This window comes from Chroicocephalus ridibundus, chromosome 5 (genome assembly GCF_963924245.1).
Source record: "Chroicocephalus ridibundus chromosome 5, bChrRid1.1, whole genome shotgun sequence".
In the NCBI taxonomy this organism is placed as follows: Eukaryota; Metazoa; Chordata; class Aves; order Charadriiformes; family Laridae; genus Chroicocephalus; species Chroicocephalus ridibundus.
The window spans coordinates 36083640-36100697 of NC_086288.1; the positions used below are offsets into that span (position 1 = coordinate 36083640).

The 17058-nt window shown below is 41.2% G+C and overlaps 1 protein-coding gene across 3 annotated transcripts in view; it reads left to right on the forward strand.

The window, feature by feature from the left end:
• Window positions 1-17058, forward strand: part of LOC134516007 (uncharacterized) — a 68734-nt gene that overhangs the window by 33665 nt on the left and 18011 nt on the right. For 2 of the 3 annotated variants that reach the window (XM_063335778.1, XM_063335780.1), the window contains exons 13-15: window positions 229-331; window positions 15432-15471; window positions 16541-16592. In XM_063335778.1, coding sequence (XP_063191848.1) covers window positions 229-331; window positions 15432-15471; window positions 16541-16592 — 195 coding nt within the window. The remainder of the gene's footprint in view (window positions 1-228; window positions 332-15431; window positions 15472-16540; window positions 16593-17058) is intronic. The other variant, XM_063335779.1, reaches the window with a different exon arrangement.

Genomic DNA, 17058 nt, shown 5'->3' on the forward strand with positions numbered 1-17058 from the left:
CCCAATAGTTGATTTCATGGTAGCAGAATAAAAAAAGACAATGAAATGTTAACAGAAAATTACAGTGATGCTGGATGAAGTGTCACGGAATGAAAACTGTAGCAGTGAGCGAGCACTAAATGTTTCCATTAGATTTAACTTGAATGCAGAGCTACAGTTGTTTTTCAATGTGGTAAACTTTAACTGATGTTCCGCATCTAAGCTAGTCTAATTTCTACGTTTTTGAAGCAGGGTCCTCGGGAGGCTGTTATTTGGCTTGCTGTACACCATAAGCAAAAGGAAGCTGTAGAAATCTTCTCCAGAGAGATTGCACCAGCTGGAACTGGCATGGGTAAGTATTCACAGCATCTTCTAAGAATTTTAAAGTTACGTTTATTTTTATTTTTTTTCCTGAGCATGACTGGTCCCTAAAGACTGAGTCGTGTTCAGTTTCATTGCGCTGTGCATAGTGAAATTGTAATTTTTTTAAAAGTATTTATGTTTGGTGTACAAATGGGACCTGCAGACATCAGCAAAATGATAAAATAAAAGTTCTGTTTAACCTCAAATTAATGTGTCTTTATCGCTGGATTTTGTATGAATTTGTGGTGTACTGCAGCTATTGCAAGATTTATTTTTTTAATTGACGTGTGAGGTAAAGTCAAAATACTGGAATTTAATTATACCATCTTAGTTTTGAGCATATATATTAAGTATCTGCATAAGGGTCACCCAGTGGGAAATTATTTATGATTCTATTGTTTACAAAATGTTTGTTCAAAAAAAAACTTCGCATTTGTTCTTTGTAAACGTCACTGGATTATCTTCACTTTCTAGGAGGACTTATTGTTTAATTATTTTGAGCATGCTTTTTTTTTCTTCTGTTCTCCTTCAAGGTCACTTAAGTGTCACCACTGTATTCATCTCAGTTGTAATTAGCACATGCATATATTATGATTTGCTGCTTACATTATGGACACTTGTCCCACTCTTATTATCCATTTAAAACTTGGACAGCTTATTTTGTGGCCTAGACCTGAGATATTTTGCAATGGCTTCTACGTACCTTGTGGAAGACTATATTGAAGACTTAAACAGATCTTCAAAATGAAAATTACATGAGTTTAATCTGAATTTCTCAACTTCCATAGCAAATCTAGAATCCTGATAAATGGAGGGGTGGGTGGGTATTGCCTTGCAGCTAGGGAATTAATAAACGTTTTATCTTCAGTGGGTTCCAAACTATGTGGAAGTGTGCACATTCTGTGCTGTAGTCTTTATATTGGTAGCAGAGATACAGTTAATGCGGGGTCAGTTGGGTTTGTTTGTTTTGTTTTTTTTTTAAATTGTGTTTATAGAGGCAGGGTCAGTGCATGGTCATCTTTCCCCCCCCCCCGAAGATAGAATGTGATCATGTAAAACTCATCAGGACTATTCATTATGATAGTTTTTAAAGATTTTTGCAATTCTCAAGGCTGGTTACTAGGTCAGTATTTACCATAGATGTAAGTTGCATCTAAAGACTGTTTTTTCTAATGAAGGAAAGATGGTATTTTCACAGTTGAACCAAACTATCATTTCTATAGTTAGTTAAGGATTCATAATTGAAGTAGTTTCTCCTTTTTCATTGTTCAAGTAGACTATGTAACATGCGTGAAAGTAAAGATCTATACTTATTCTTTATTTTACATATGTATAGACAGTTTCCTAGCAAATATATTTTTGAACAAAGGAGAGCTGGATGGATTTTAAAACAATTACTTATTTTTAAGATCCGAAGCTAATGAATGTATACTTGTCTCTCCAAATTCTTCATCTGTGCTGCCTCTTTCATAAAGCAGCTGCTGCGTATATAACCTCGTTTGGAGTCTGAAATTGCTAGGTTTATGAAGATTTCAGTTTTTTCCTTTCACCAGGTCTTCACAGAATGAAAAAAAGCTAAAAATCTGTGCCACCTGGGTTGGGTGGAGTATGTCTAGTATTGAAATGGAGTTATCAGAATATGTGTCTTAAGGTGGCTGGCGAGCTTTCAGGTCATGTTATCAGGACTCTCTGTGACGAAACAGATGCATTCCTGTGGAGAATCATGTTGGTCTGTCTGTGTGGAGGATGGTGGGGTTGTTGGTTTTGTTTCCTAAATGAACAGCTTAAACTTTTTAGAACATCCTGTAGCATTTTTTTTTCTCAAAAAAAAAAAAAAAAAAAGTTTAAATTCATAGAGCCACTGCTAATGAGCAGCAACGGGAAAGAGCATATTTCTGGAATCATCTGGGTCATCCGGTGATAAACAGCACTTTTGCTTGCCAGGTACAGGACTGCAATAAGGTTTTTGGCCTCTGTGATGTAAATTACTAGTGTCAGAGGGTATCAGAGCTGTTTACTGACATGCTTCCGAGTGCTTGAACAACCCCATAAATAGTAATTTTTTTAATTTGTTGAAGGCCCATTGAGACTGCATCATACAGACACTGCTTTCAGTTGCTGTTGTGTTGTAGATTTCCATATTACCTACACAGATAAACTCTCTGTACGCAGAGAAGGGTCGGATTTGGGATCTAAATGTTTAGTAGGCTGCATGTTGATGTGGAATACTTTCAAGGCAGTGGTCATGAAGAGTCTTTTTTCTTTTCTTATTTTCTTCAGTGAGACTTAGCCAACAAAACAAAAAAAGAAAAATTGTGCAATAGTGCCAAACAATAACTAGTGGTGTACTAGTAACTGAATCAGCTTGATGATGCTTAGTTTGTGACAGTGGTGTAGGCTGTCAGAACTTGCTGTGAAGAGCAGAACAAGAAATGCCCGCTGCTTAATCATCTTACAACAGAGCTCCATAGATGAGACTTAAAACTCATGTTGGCTAGATGTATAAGTGATCTTGGGAACAGAAGCCAGAACCAAGATTATCGTTCTTGTCCCAGGTGGATTCTCTAGTCACAGCACCTGATGTTCATTTCCCACCCCCTTCTCCCTTGGCTTTTTCCTCCCCCTCTGTTTCACTGGGCCATTTTTACAAATGATTACTATGCTCCGAAGTGTAACAGCTTCAGCGAGAAGCGGAGCATGCCTCATGGGAGTTTAGTCACTCTTACGGAGGACTGGAGTGTCCACAGGCAGAGAGCCACCCCAAACTCGAACCTCTCATACCCTGAGTGAGTGTTCTGGGCAGTGAGCACCTGAGGTCCGTTTTCATACAGTGCTGCACCGCTTTTTCTCACTGGGCGTTGAGCAAAAATAGCTGTGGCTGCTGTCTCTCACGTGGATGGAGCATGCCTATCAGATGCGGTTTTGCACATCCCACATGGGTCTATGTATGTTGTAACCCTGTGTGGCTCTGTTCTGCCAAAATGGTGGCGGCTGTGGGGATGCACACCAAGTGAGGTTTTAAGCATGTGTGGCTTTTCCTGATGACAACACAGGCACCCTTTAAGCAACAAAGTCCTGTGTTTCAAGGTTTGCCAGCTTGGTCATGTTCCCCCCATCTCTCCTGTGTTAGTTCTCTTCCAGGACAAGAGGTAGTGGCTATGACAATGGTTGCAAATAACCTTTCTTATTTTGTATATTCTTTTAATGAAAAACTGAGGAAAAACAGGAGCAAATTATAAATCCTTCATAACCAGCAGCAAGGAGAAAGGAGCTGTCGCTTAGTAGGATGATGTCACCTGAAATGAAACACTTCAGTCCATTAATTTTTTGGACGTCTAGAGAGTGACCTTTGAGAAACAGAGAACAATTATTCCGTCTGTACCAGACAAAAAGGGGAAAAGGGAGGGGGGAAAGGAAAATTTTTGCTCTTCTGCTTGGACTGTGTCTAGTGGTTGTGGAGTATTGTTTTTTAACTGTATTCTTCTTTCACCTCAATAGCAGTTTGATGTTTGTTACTCGATGTGTGGACAGTGGTACAGATAATAATTTCCATGCATAGCACCTTTCATCCAAGAATTGCTAGCAAGCTGTGTAAACACCATCAACTACGCTTTCTAAGGTCTAGTAACATTGGAAAGTAGTCTGTCTGCTTTATAGATGGTTTCCTGAGATAGTGGAAAGAAGCATAACCACAAAAGAATTGGAATCGGAGTCCTTGGTTCTGCTTTCCCTGTAAGACGTGCTGGAGAGGGACTTTACCAATATTTAAGGGGACCAGCCTGGCTAAAATTTAGCAATGGGGAGTGGAGGAGAAGAGGGATAGAGAAAGGAGATTTGATGGTTCAGAATAAGGTTGGGGAGTCCTAAGTACTCGTATATTGGAGAGGGAGGCAGCACCAAGCCTAGGCTTTAAGATATACTTGTGTTTATTGGAGCTCTTAGTGTTTCGTCAGGCTGTTTCAGCCTACTAGTCACTACTTGTAGAGCCCTGAGCTACATTTGGTAGGCAGTATTATTTTAGTTACAGTATCATAATATGAGAATTATAAATTGTAGGTAAAAGAGGTATTAATTTCTTTAATAGCCAGTACTAAAAGCCTAGTTTTGGTGGCTTTCACTTAGGCGAAATTTAAATCACTTAAGTCAAAATTTTTTGAGCTATTTGCCTGATAAACTTCATGAAGGACTCTTCAGTTATGGTTTTTCAGACTTTGTGGGGAACAACAGTGAGACAAAAAGAAATTATTTTTCTTCCTGTGATTAAAAAGCATATTACAACAATTTTGTTGAGGAGTGATCTTCCTAATGCTTCACAGCAGAGACTTAAAACTTAGAATGTTATGCCTTGAGTGTCAGAGACGTGCTTTTTATTTCTTCTAGTGAACTTGAAGTTTTAATGTCAGTATTTCTTAACTTTCGACTCATTTTGCAGCTTGATTATTTCAAAACTTTTTTATATCATACATTTTTTGTGTATTTGTATACGTAAAGGGTAATAAAACTTAGGCCTTGTAGAAGGAGAGCACTGCACAATTTGTGATCATTTTGAGAGTGCTGATTCCCCCCCACCACCTTATTTATGATGGATCTTCTGAAAATCAGTAGAAGTACAACCATCTCAGGGTGTTGTGCTGATTTGAATTTCCATGTTTCTTGTGAAATCTCACCCTCTGTGTCAGAAAGAAAAGATAAAGGAATACTACCTAAATGTTGGAATGGGCGGAAGTATGCATGTGTTTGTGCTCTGCAATATAGACAAGCAGTAAGACCTGCAAAAGAGAAGTTTAGGAAGGTGGAATCTTTTAAAAAGCTTCCATAATCAAGACTGACTGAAAGACTGAGATTTTCATAGCTATTCCCTGACGTTTTTTCTAATGCATTTTTAGTTCCCATTGTTTTTGTTGAGGATCAGTGGAGCACATGAGCGTACTTGCACATAAATTCTCTGAAATATTATTAAAATTGCAGCTGAAATCCTTACGCCCAGAGAATATTTTGAAGTTACTGTATATAGACATGCCATACATGAGAGAGTGATTTGTTGTTTATTTTCTGTTTGGAATGGAAGGCTTTTACTGTAAACTTCTGTTGAGCATGGTATTTAGTTTGCCTGTTCGGACACTTTATCAGTTTTCATTTGGATTATGGTCTTCTGATGGGCTTAAAGGGACACAGCTATTAAAAAAAAAAAAGAAGAAAAAAAAAAAATGAGACAAGCATGCCTAATCTGATCTCTTTATCTTTATTTTACAATTAACACCTGAGTTTGTTAAACTTTCAGTTGGTAAAAGTATGCTTTCTGTTTATTTCTCAATACTTTGAAAGTTGATAATAGACTGGTTTTTTTTAACAGCACCTAGCAAGTTGGTTTGGTTTTATGCATGTATGGTCTCCTGGAAAAAATAAGCTTGTTGTCTTTAATTCAGATACTTTATTCTGAATAAAATGCAGTGTAGAAGAGGCTCAAGAAGAGCCCTGCTGTGGGGAAACTGGCATTTATAGTTTAATAGAGGTTCAGTAGCTAAGAAATGTTTTACTAATAGCTGAAATCATGTACTGACCCTTATTTCACATTAAGATGACCGGAGTTTGACACTAAGATGACAGCTGGTTAATACAACTTGAGATTTTAAAGTGCTTGAGTATATGTAAATATTATGACTGATCTCCTAAGTGTGTTGGAAGATACTTCCAGAAATGTCCTAGTTCTAACAATTTACTGCAGTCCTCATTTTTTAAGAACAATATTGCAGAAGACAGTTTATCTGCTGTATTCAGAGGACATAGATAGAATAATTTAGATCATATAATTGATGCCTGTAAACAAAGATTGTACTTATTTTGTACTTCTACTCAACTGTATTGTAAGAACTGTTGAGTATGAAGCCTTGGATGTCAGATTTGTCTAGTTCCATCATTTAAAAAAAATAATGCTTGAGAAGTACACTTCTCTGACTGTTTTTTATATGTAAATATGATATATTTGTCATTCCATAGAATACGTAGTAAATAGATCAATAACCTTTTGGTTGAGCAAATTCGGTCACTGGAAATATAAGGGACAAACCATTTAGAGTCAAAAACTGTAAGCTGGTGAGCAAGAGAGACTGTATTTTGGATCTCAGTGAAGTTTCAAAGAAAGAAGTGTCACCTGATGGGTTTTAAGTTACTAATGCTTTTTAGATTTCCACTAGTCAGAGGATTGTCATGCTTTTTTACTCCAAAACATTTTCCAAAATGTTTCATGCAGTTGTAACATCTTTCACATATCGCATAGTGTTTTATTCTGTTGAAAAATACACAGATTTGTAGAGAAATATTTATTATTGTTTGGCAGAAGTAGATTAAAGAACAAGAAGTGATAAGCCAAAATTGTGTGTGACCATTAAAATAGGATTTGAATAGGATAGAGGAACTACTAAGGAGGCAAAACATAAGGCTCACCCGGTGGATTTTCTGATGGTGGGAAACTAAGAGAGCTATACGGAACAAAGCTTGTTTTGCTGTGAATTTGCATCTCGTAGGTTGATTACAGGTTCCAGCTGGAGCTTTTCCTGCCATGGGGCATTTTGCAGGCTGTCATATCTATGGCATAGATTATAAAGTAGTAAAACATGGTGGTTCTACATACTGAAATAGGTGCTTGTTTGTGCCGGTCTTAAGCCTTCGTTTTACCAGTGCTGGTTTTCAGTGGATGTACTCCCTGAAACGCTCATGTGAACACCAGAGCTGGTGCAGGGGAGGAGAGGAGAATGACTGACAAGGGATGGGGGGGACGGAGCTGTGACAGCCCTGATTGAGGCAACACTGTTTTCCCCAGTACTCTTGTGTTTGCCTGCTACCACCATTCATGGAATTTATCAGAAACTTGCTGTCTTTTCCATATCATATATGGAAATATATCATATACAATATATAAAAATCATATATGATTTTTAAAAGTATTGGCGTTTGCAAGTCCATCCTTGGATGATTTTTGTAGGATAAGAAAATAAAAAAGAGGGGCAGCTGGAGGGAGAAGGCATACATAGAGGATCAGAAATGGTGGAACGGTTGTATCAAGGAGCATATCTTGAGTGGACTTCACCTTGTATTATCTACATGTGCATCTGTCACTACACCACTGCCAGATCACAGGGTGGTGGTGGTCGTGGGGCGTTAGCGTACTTCGATATTCTTGAGATTCCTCTCCATCCTTCAGATTTGGATGAAATTTGCCATTGGACCCACAATTTGGGATCTTGCAGGTGTGCTGGAAGAATCATGGACAGAAGGAAAAAAACCTGACAAACATAAATACACACACGTATACGCATAGAGGATGATGGTTGTTTTTTCCTAAGGTAGCTGAGCTGACAATGGATAAGATTGGAAGTAGGCTAGAGGGAGGAGTCATTAAATGAAATGACAGGATAAGACTGTATGAAGAATTGTGCAAATTAATCAAAGAGAAGCACTTGCTAAATAATAACTGATTCTTTATCTTGTAGATTCAGGGCAAATTCAAACCTTTAAGTACAGAATCCAAAGGAAGGGTCCCATACCAGCGCTTAGTCACCTAGAAAGAAGTAAATTTAATGCACTTAGTGCCTGACATTTCTCCGATCATGCCTTATATTTGGGAGTTAATTAAATCAGTGGAATTCAAGTGGTGTAATCCCCAGGATTTACTCATTGGTTTTAAATGCCCAGCCACCTTGAAAATTTGTAGTTATCAGGCTGGGCCCTCAGGCACTGTGAGGGAAAATGTTCTCAGAAATGGCAAGCTTTTGAATCATATACAATTGAAGCAAAATAAATACGATATTCAGTTTGATAATTACACCGTACAAATACCGTACCTGCAGATGATCATGAACAGAATATAAATGGATTGGAAGGAAGGTCTCCAACTTAAAGTCCTTCATCTCATTTTGTAATGCATTGGTTTTGTGCCGTTCTGAGGCACGGAAGCTGGCAAATGGTGGTGGTGTTGAGTTGTTTGCCGACTTAGAGAAGTAACTTGTTCAGGAGGGTAACTGGTGGCAAATAGGATGACACTGTGCTTAGTGATGCTTTATCTGCCTTGAACTAATAAATGGAGCTCTGATAGGAAATAGTGGTCATGTAAAGTTTCTGGGAAAGGAGATCAACATCTTCAATTTAGCTGATAATCTTATCGACTTGATACTGCAGCCTGACTGATTCTCTCTCTACAACTATGACAAACTACTCATCTCATTGTAGATAAAGATAAGCCTTCTTCCAGAAAGGAGGGAAGGAGAGCATCTGCACAGATATTTAAGCAAGCAAAGTATAGTAAGCCTAAAGTACAGCACAAGGAGATCTTCTTAAAGAAGGTGTCTTACAACAAAAGTTGATCTAAGGAGTTCACAATTAACTTTGCAGAAGTAGGTGGGGCCATAGTGACAAGCCCACTATTATGTGGTTGTGCTTCACCTTCCGTTGCCTTATTTCAGTTTTACTGGAGAAGCGTAATGGGCATCTGAGGCCTGGTTTGAGGTGAGGAGGTGTGCTCTGGTGCTGTTTGTTTGCACAAATAACAAATCACTGATTGTAAGCCACAATCAATTTAAGATTTGCTTCATCTTCTCTGCCTGAAGTCTAAATAGGAATTGCATATAGATAAAATTAAATTGTATTTAAAACTGCTCCCATCTTTCTAATGTTAACATAAATAATGGCTTGGATAACTGTAAGACAGAAATTAATATTATGTTGCAACTGCGGTATTGGTGTAGCTTTGCTCTGCAATGACATTTGTGTGCCAGGGTAGCTGTAGTATCTCCAGAGGCAGATCTGTTGTTACAGTAGCTTGTGCTGGAGAACTTTGCAACAGCAAGCAGCAGTAGAAGGTTATCATAGCCTCGAGGTGTAAGTGGCAGTTGCTCTCAGATGGATTGTTTTCTTGTCGGTGTTTAGAGAACTGCTTTGTTGTAGAAGCCAAGTTCCATTGTGTGAGAGCAGGCGAGCAAAGAGCTTTCTTCGAGAGCTTCCAGGAAGTTGGAATTGATGTTGGAGCAAAATCTGGTATCCTTAATGAGCAGTTCAGCTGCTTAGCAGGAAGTGAGTCATGTGACAATCCACAGATAATTTAAATTAACTAACTTTATGAACTTAGATTTTCAACATGACCTTACCATATCCAGCCTCCTCCCCCAACAACCCAGATAAACCCACTAGGCACATAATACAGTAAAATAACTGCACTTGGTTGTAATGTTGAATGGCAGTTTTCTGCTTGAACGAGTGCATGGGTAATATGTATAGGGCTGAATCTTCACTGGATCATTTAAAATTGTGTAACACTAATGTAAGGAACGCTTTCGTATTCTGTCCACTACCGCATTCTTTTGAGCAGAACTTACTGGGGAGGGAGGTGGTTATTCATGGCTGCTTTTTTGTTGTTGTTGTTGAAGGTGTTCTTTTTTTTTTTTCCTGTACTAAAAAACACCATGGGCTTTTTTTTGGGGGGAAAGAGGGGGAGTTAATGCTAACACCCCTAATCCCTTCCAATTGTTCTCAACTGTAGCAACTTCTGAAGGTTGCTGTGTCTTGAGGTTGGTTGGTTGGTTTGTTTTTTCAGCCTCTGGCTAAAAACATAAGTCAGTGAAGTCTGTTTATCTTGTGAATTAGTTGTAATGTGCAAGTTCTGTACTAGCACACTGGCCAAGCTGGCAGAGTGATACTGAACTAACCTTAGGCAAAAGATCTCTTCCATAACTTTAGTAGGAAGTAAACCTATAAAGTAGGTTTATTTACTATAATTACCATCTCTGAATCAGTCATTAAAATGTGCACTGAATGTTAGTTTTGTTGATTCCAAATGTGTGTCAAATTAGAGCAGTGTGATCAAGATAAGGACTATGTAACAGCATCCCTCTTCAAAAACTTGATTAAAACACTGTGTTAATGACTCTTTCTGGGAAATCCCTTCCAGCGAACGTGAATATGGTAAGACTCTATAATCTATGCTGTGTTGTACCATCTATGCTGCCACTGGTATGTGTCCACATTACCAAAGCACTAAATCCAAGCTAAACCAAAAAAGCCTGCTGAGAAGCAGAGGTTCTCAGTGTGAGCTTAGTACCACAACAGCACAGCTACATGGCTTTTAGTCTGTTTGGAGCACAAACAGAGAGAATTCACACCTGGAGGAAGCAAGAAGCCCCTTTTAGCCAGGATTAATTTGGGTAAACACACCATGGGGGCAGCTTTCCACAGCATTTATTTTTAAGGGACTATGTAACACACTTGTTAATTCCTAACCTGTTTTAACGTATGCACTTTACTGTTTGTTTCCCCTGTAATGCTATATGGAGCTATGTATCATGGGTGCATGCTATCCATGCCAGAAAGAAGGGTGAGAAGCTATGCTCTGGATGAGGAGACCAGAACTGGAGATGGTTTTAATGGTACTAAAGCCTGGCAACATGATGTTGAGAATAAACATGAGTCTAAACACAATGCTGACTTACTGCAAATCTGGGATCATGCTAGTGACTTTTAAGCCCCTAAATTGCCTATGTATCACAGAGAGAGAATGGGATCTGCAGTACCCAGCACCTTGAAAAAGCGAAGTTAGCCAGTGAAAATGCTAAGAGAAACATACAAGTTAATCTGAAACAGTCTAATAAGCAGTGTCATATCAAACAAGTATTAAAACAAACCATGGTTTAGGTCAGAATTGTTTCGCTGCTCTCTTTAAAAGTAAATAAAACAGCAGCAATGAAAGCTAAGTTCTTTTTCTATCAAATGTATCACCCAACTGTCATCGGTATACAAAATATTCGGAAGAAGAACCTCAAGATTTATTTTATACTTTGCACCTTTTGAAACAAATTCATCTTTTTGTTCAAAGTCACAGTACATTTTACGTGTTTTGCCTTTTTAACTTAGAATTAGAATCATAGAATTGCTGAGGTTGGAAGGGACCTTTAAGATCATCGAGTCCAACCTTTAACCTACCCTGACAAAAGCCACTTTTAAACCATGTCCCTAAGTGCCCCATCTACCCTTTTTTTAAACACCTCCAGGGATGGTGAATCCACCACCTCCCTGGGCAGCCTATTCCAATGTTTAATAACCCTTTCAGTGAAAAAATGTTTCCTAATATCCAATCTAAACCTCCCGACATAACTTGAACCCGTTTCCTCTCGTCCTATCACTTGTTACCGGGGAGAAGAGGTCAGCGCCCATCTCTCTACAACCTCCTTTCAGGTAGTTGTAGAGGGTGATAAGGTCTCCCCTCAGCCTCCTCTTTTCCAGGCTAAACAACCCCAGCTCCCTCAGTCGTTCTTCATAAGGTTTGTCCTCCAGACCCCTCACCAGCTTTGTAGCCCTTCTCTGGACACGCTCCAACACCTCAATGTCCCTCTTGTAGCGAGGGGCCCAAAACTGAACGCAGTACTCGAGGTGGGGCCTCACCAGTGCCGAGTACAGGGGGATGATCACTTCCCTAGTCCGGCTCACCACACTATTCCTGATACAGGCTAGGATGCTATTGGCCTTCTTGGCCACCTGGGCACACTGCTGGCTCATATTCAGCCGGCTGTCCACCAACACCCCCAGGTCCTTTTCTGCCGGGCAGCTTTCAAGCCACTCTGCCCCAATCCTGTAGCACTGCATGGGGTTGTTGTGACCCAAGTGCAGGACCCGGCATTTGGCCTTGTTGAACCTCATACCATTGGTCTCAGCCCATCGGTCCAGCCTGTCCAGATCCCTCTGCAGAGCCAACCTACCCTCAAGCAGATCAACACGCCCGCCCAGCTTAGTGTCATCTGCGAACTTACTGAGGGTGCATTTGATCCCTTCATCCAGATCATTGATAAAGATATTAAAGAGAACCGGCCACAGCACCGAGCCCTGGGGGACACCACTTGTGACCGGACACCAACTGGATTTAACTCCATTTACCACCACTCTCTGGGCACGGCCATCCAGCCAGTTTTTTACCCAGTGAAGAGTACACCTGTCCAGGCCATGAGCAGCCAGTTTCTCCAGGAGAATGCTGTGGGAAACGGTGTCAAAAGCTTTGCAAAAATCCAAGTAGATAACATCCACAGCTTTTCCCTCATCCACTAAGTGGGTCACCTTATCATGGAAGGATATTAGGTTTGATAGGCATGACCTGCCCTTCACAAACCCATGCTGACTGGGCCTGATCACCCTGTTCTCCTGCATGTGCCGTGTAATGGCACTGAGGAGGATCTGTTCCATGACCTTCCCAGGCACTGAGGTCAGACTGACTGGCCTGTAGTTCCCCGGATCCTCCCTCCGGCCCTTCTTGTGGATGGGTGTCACATTTGCTAACCTCCAGTCAGCTGGGACCTCCCCGGTTGTCCAGGACTGCTCATAAATGATGCAAAGTGGCCTGGCGAGCACTTCCCCCAGCTCTTTCAATACCCTTGGGTGGATCCCATCCGGCCCCATAGATTTGTGCACCTCCAGGTGCTGAAGCAGGTCCCTCACTGTTTCCCTTTGGATTACAGGGGCTTCATTCTGCTCCCCATCCCTGTCTTCTAGCTCAGGGGTCTGGGTACTCAGGGAACAACTGGTCCTACTGCTGAAGACTGAGGCAAAGACTTCATTAAGTACCTCAGCCTTTTCCTCATCCTTGGTCACTATGTTGCCGGCCCCATCTACTAGAGGACAGAGATAATCCTTAGTCCTCTTCTTATTGCTAATATATTTATAGAAACTTTTTTTGTTGTCTTTGACAACAGAAGTTAGGTTTAGTTCTAGCTGGGCTTTGGCCCTCCTGATTTTTTCCCTACATAGCTTCACTACCTCTTTGTAGTCCTCTTGAGTGGCCTGCCCTTTCTTCCAGAGGCCATAGATCCTCTTTTTTTCCCTAAGTTGCAACACTAGCTCCCTGTTTAGCCAGGCCGGCCTTTTTCCCCGACGGCTTGTCTTCTGGCACATGGGGACAGCCTGCTCCTGCGCCTTTAAGACTTCCTTCTTGAAAATCATCCAGGCTTCCTGGGCTCCTCTGCCCTGGAGGACTGCCTCCCAGGGGACTTTGTCAACCAGGCTCCTGAAAAGCCCAAAGTCCGCCCTCCGGAAGTCCAAGGTAGCAGTTCTGCTGACCTCTCTCCTTGCTTCTCGCAGAATCGAAAACTCTATCATTTCATGGTCACTGTTCCCAAGACAGCCTCCAACCTTCACATCCCCCACAAGACCTTCCCTATTTACAAACAACAGATCCAGCAGGGCACCTTCCCTAGTTGGCTCTCTCACTAGCTGTGTCAGGAAGTTATCCCCAGTACATTCCAGCAACCTTCTAGACTGTTCCCTCCCTGCTGTATTGTATTCCCAGCAGATGTCCGGCAAATTGAAGTCCCCCACGAGGACAAGAGCTCGCGATCTTGAGACTTCTCCCAGCCGTTTATAGAATATTTCATCTGCCTCCTCATCCTGATTGGGCGGTCTGTAACAGACTCCTACTACGATATCCGCCTTGTTAGCCCTGCCCCTGATTCTTACCCATAAACATTCAGTCTCATTATCACCATCATTAAGTTCAAAGCATTCGTAACACTCCTTAACATACAGGGCCACACCCCCGCCTCTCCTTGCTTGCCTATCCTTCCTGAAGAGCCTATAGGCATCCATGGCAGCACTATAGCTATGTGAGTCATCCCACCACGTTTCTGTGATGGCGACTACATCATAATTATCCTGCTGCACAATGGCTTCCAGCTGCTCCTGTTTGTTGCCCATGCTACGTGCATTAGTGTATAAGCACTTCAGCTGGGCTATTGGTCCTTTCTCCTTTTTACTGTCGGGAGCCGAAATTCTGCCAACCCCAGACTTATTCCTAAGGAGCCTGGTTACGCCCCCTATCTTTTCCAAGTCTAGTGCCAGCATGCCACCTTCAGGCTTTTTGCTAGCAAGCTTGGATCTATCCCCATCCCCCTTCGAATCTAGTTTAAAGCCCTGTCAATGAGCCCCGCCAGCTCCTGCCCTAAAACCCTTTTCCCCCTCTGAGACAGGCTTTTGCCGTCTGTTGCCAGCAGGCCTGGCGTCCTGAAAAGCAGCCCATAATCAAAGAACCCAAAGTCTTGCCGATGACACCAGTCTCTGAGCCAGGCATTGAACAGCTGGCATTTCCTATTAATCTTCTCATCAATCCTCGCAACTGTTGGGATAAAAGCAAACACTACTTGTGCTCCTGATCCCCTAACCATCCGTCCCAGGGCCCTGAAGTCTTTCCTCATTGCCCTCAGGCTTCTTCCTGAAATTTCATCATTGCCTAACTGAAAAATCAATAAAGGGTAGTAGTCAGCAGGCCTAACTAGGGTAGGGAGTTTCTTCCGGACATCCTTAACTTTGGCCCCAGGGAGACAGCAGACTTCCCTACAGATTGGGTCTGGTCTACATATGGGACCTTCCACTCCCTTCAGAATCGAGTCCCCTACTACAAGGACCCGTCTTTCTTTCACAACCGAGGATGTTGTTATACGAGGCATAATCCATCTTGGCCTCGGTGACAACTCCAAGTTCAGCAAGTTGTTGTCCTTCTCATCCTCCGGTTCCCTTTGCAGAACATCATATCCGTTCTGCAAGGGCACCTGGGATGGTGTGGGGGTACCTGGGGGGCACGCCTGTCACGCCGGACGGGGACTTGTTGCCACTGGCCCCTGTCCTCTGAATCTCCACATTCAGCTGTGCTGCTAGAGGGTGGGGAGTGCTCTGTATGTGGAGCTCTGTCTGCCTGAGGTGCTTCTTTCAGGGAAGGCAGGATGTGACTCCAGTTATCTGTCTCCTGTTCACAATCCCTTATACTTCTCAAACGACTTACCTCCTCACGGAGCTCCATCACTAGGTGAAGGAGTTCCTCTGCCTGGGCACACCTCCCACAGGTCTGCTCAACACCGGCTCAAGAGCAGGGCACACCCTGCAGCCTGACACTTGTATAAAATGTTCAGTTTTATTAATTTATGAGAACATAACGTAATTTGCTAGGTATTTCTCAGTGTTTATTAAATGTGCATTATAGGAACGATTCGCGCTATGGTAAGCTATGAGCTCTAGTGTTTTGAAGATGGCTTTAACAGTTCTTTTGTGAATTTTATTTCCATTTCCAGCACCCGGCCTCACTGGAATTGTTGGAGGGCGCCCCAGAGTGTAAGTTAACTCCTGATCATTAACTTGTTGTCATGTTTGATGGTAGCGTTCCTATCACTCACCATCACCACCTTCCCCAACTTCAAACAGCAACCACAGAAGCAACTAAAGTCTCTCCATTGCACACCATGCTTAATAACTGATAACAAGATAATACTGAATGCTGCAAGATATGTATGCAAATAGTAAAATTCTGTATTGAATTATTGAACATGAGTTACGTAAGTCTCTGATCAGATCATAACAATGTCTTTGCTTAATAAGCTGTAGGGAGAACTTTAAATGGGACTTTATGGCAGGGCAGTAGCTCAAGCATGTGCCAATACAGGCAGATTTGTGGACCAGATTTCTCTTGTACCTGTTAGTTTGGAATATGGGCACAGCAAACGTACATCTGTACCAGCCCACTTCACCCAGAAGTGTGAGGTCAAATGTACCAGAAGATCCCACAAAATATTAGCATGAACCCATTGTGTGAGCAACCTGAACAGAATAATTTTGAGCATATACAAAAAATAATTCTGGTTTGGTTCAGTATTTTTCTAGATATGGCTAAAATCTGCTCATGATTTATATGCTCCCCTTTCCATACTTATTCATGAGACCATCTAAAAACTTTCGTGTCCCTAAGCAAATTACTTCAATATGTCTGTCTTGCATATGGAGATGGGGGAAGAAACTGTAGATATATTTCCAGTAGCTCTGTATAACTAGGCTAGGTATCGGTGTGGGGCTAATGACAGTGCAATAGATTTCAATGTCATGAAGTGCATCCTTTGTCAAGAAAATATTTTTGGTATGTTGGCTGATCCGTGTCTCCCCTTACCCCCAGTTTTTTTCTTCTTTTTTATTTTAAATAAAATCTTACTTTCTTAATAACGAAGTGTAACGAATTTCTGTGCTTCTTAGACTTTCCAAAATTGTTTGGAAAACTGTTGCTAATCATGGCTAAATAGTTTTTAATTTCCCAAATGTTTGTCTGGTGTATGAATAGTCTAAATATGTATGATCTGACATTTTCATTAATTTCTGGTTAAAGGCATTTATGCTTGTTGTTTTGTGTGTCTAGGTCTCCAGTTTTGAAGCCATTTTTCTTCTATTATCCCAAAAGCAATGTTCAGGTAAGATGTACTGCTTAAAGCCTGCTCAGTTCTCTTTGAAGTCATTTGAAAAATTCTGCTGACTCTGGCATTTTTCAGTGACTTTGGAGTCCTAAAACTGCAAAGTATTCTGGTAACTTTGATTAAAAAATATTTTCCCAGAGACTAGTGTTATTCACACAGAATGTTTTACAGCAGTTGAACTTGACAACGTTAAATATTAATTGCTTTGAATTTTGAAATATCTTGGATCAAAACTGAGCTTCTCTTTTCAGGTTCCTAGAACTGTAGATTTGAATTACTTTCACTGCACTTGCAAAGAGTGCTTATGAAAATTTTTTATTTTTTATTTTTTTTTAACGTTAATGGTCCCTCTTTAAAAAGAAGGTAATTGGGTGTTCAGAGAGTTGAACAGTGATCTTGTGGACACGTCTTCTGACTTTTTTTTGGGGGGTGGGGTGGGGGGGGTGGGGTGTGGGGGGTGTGT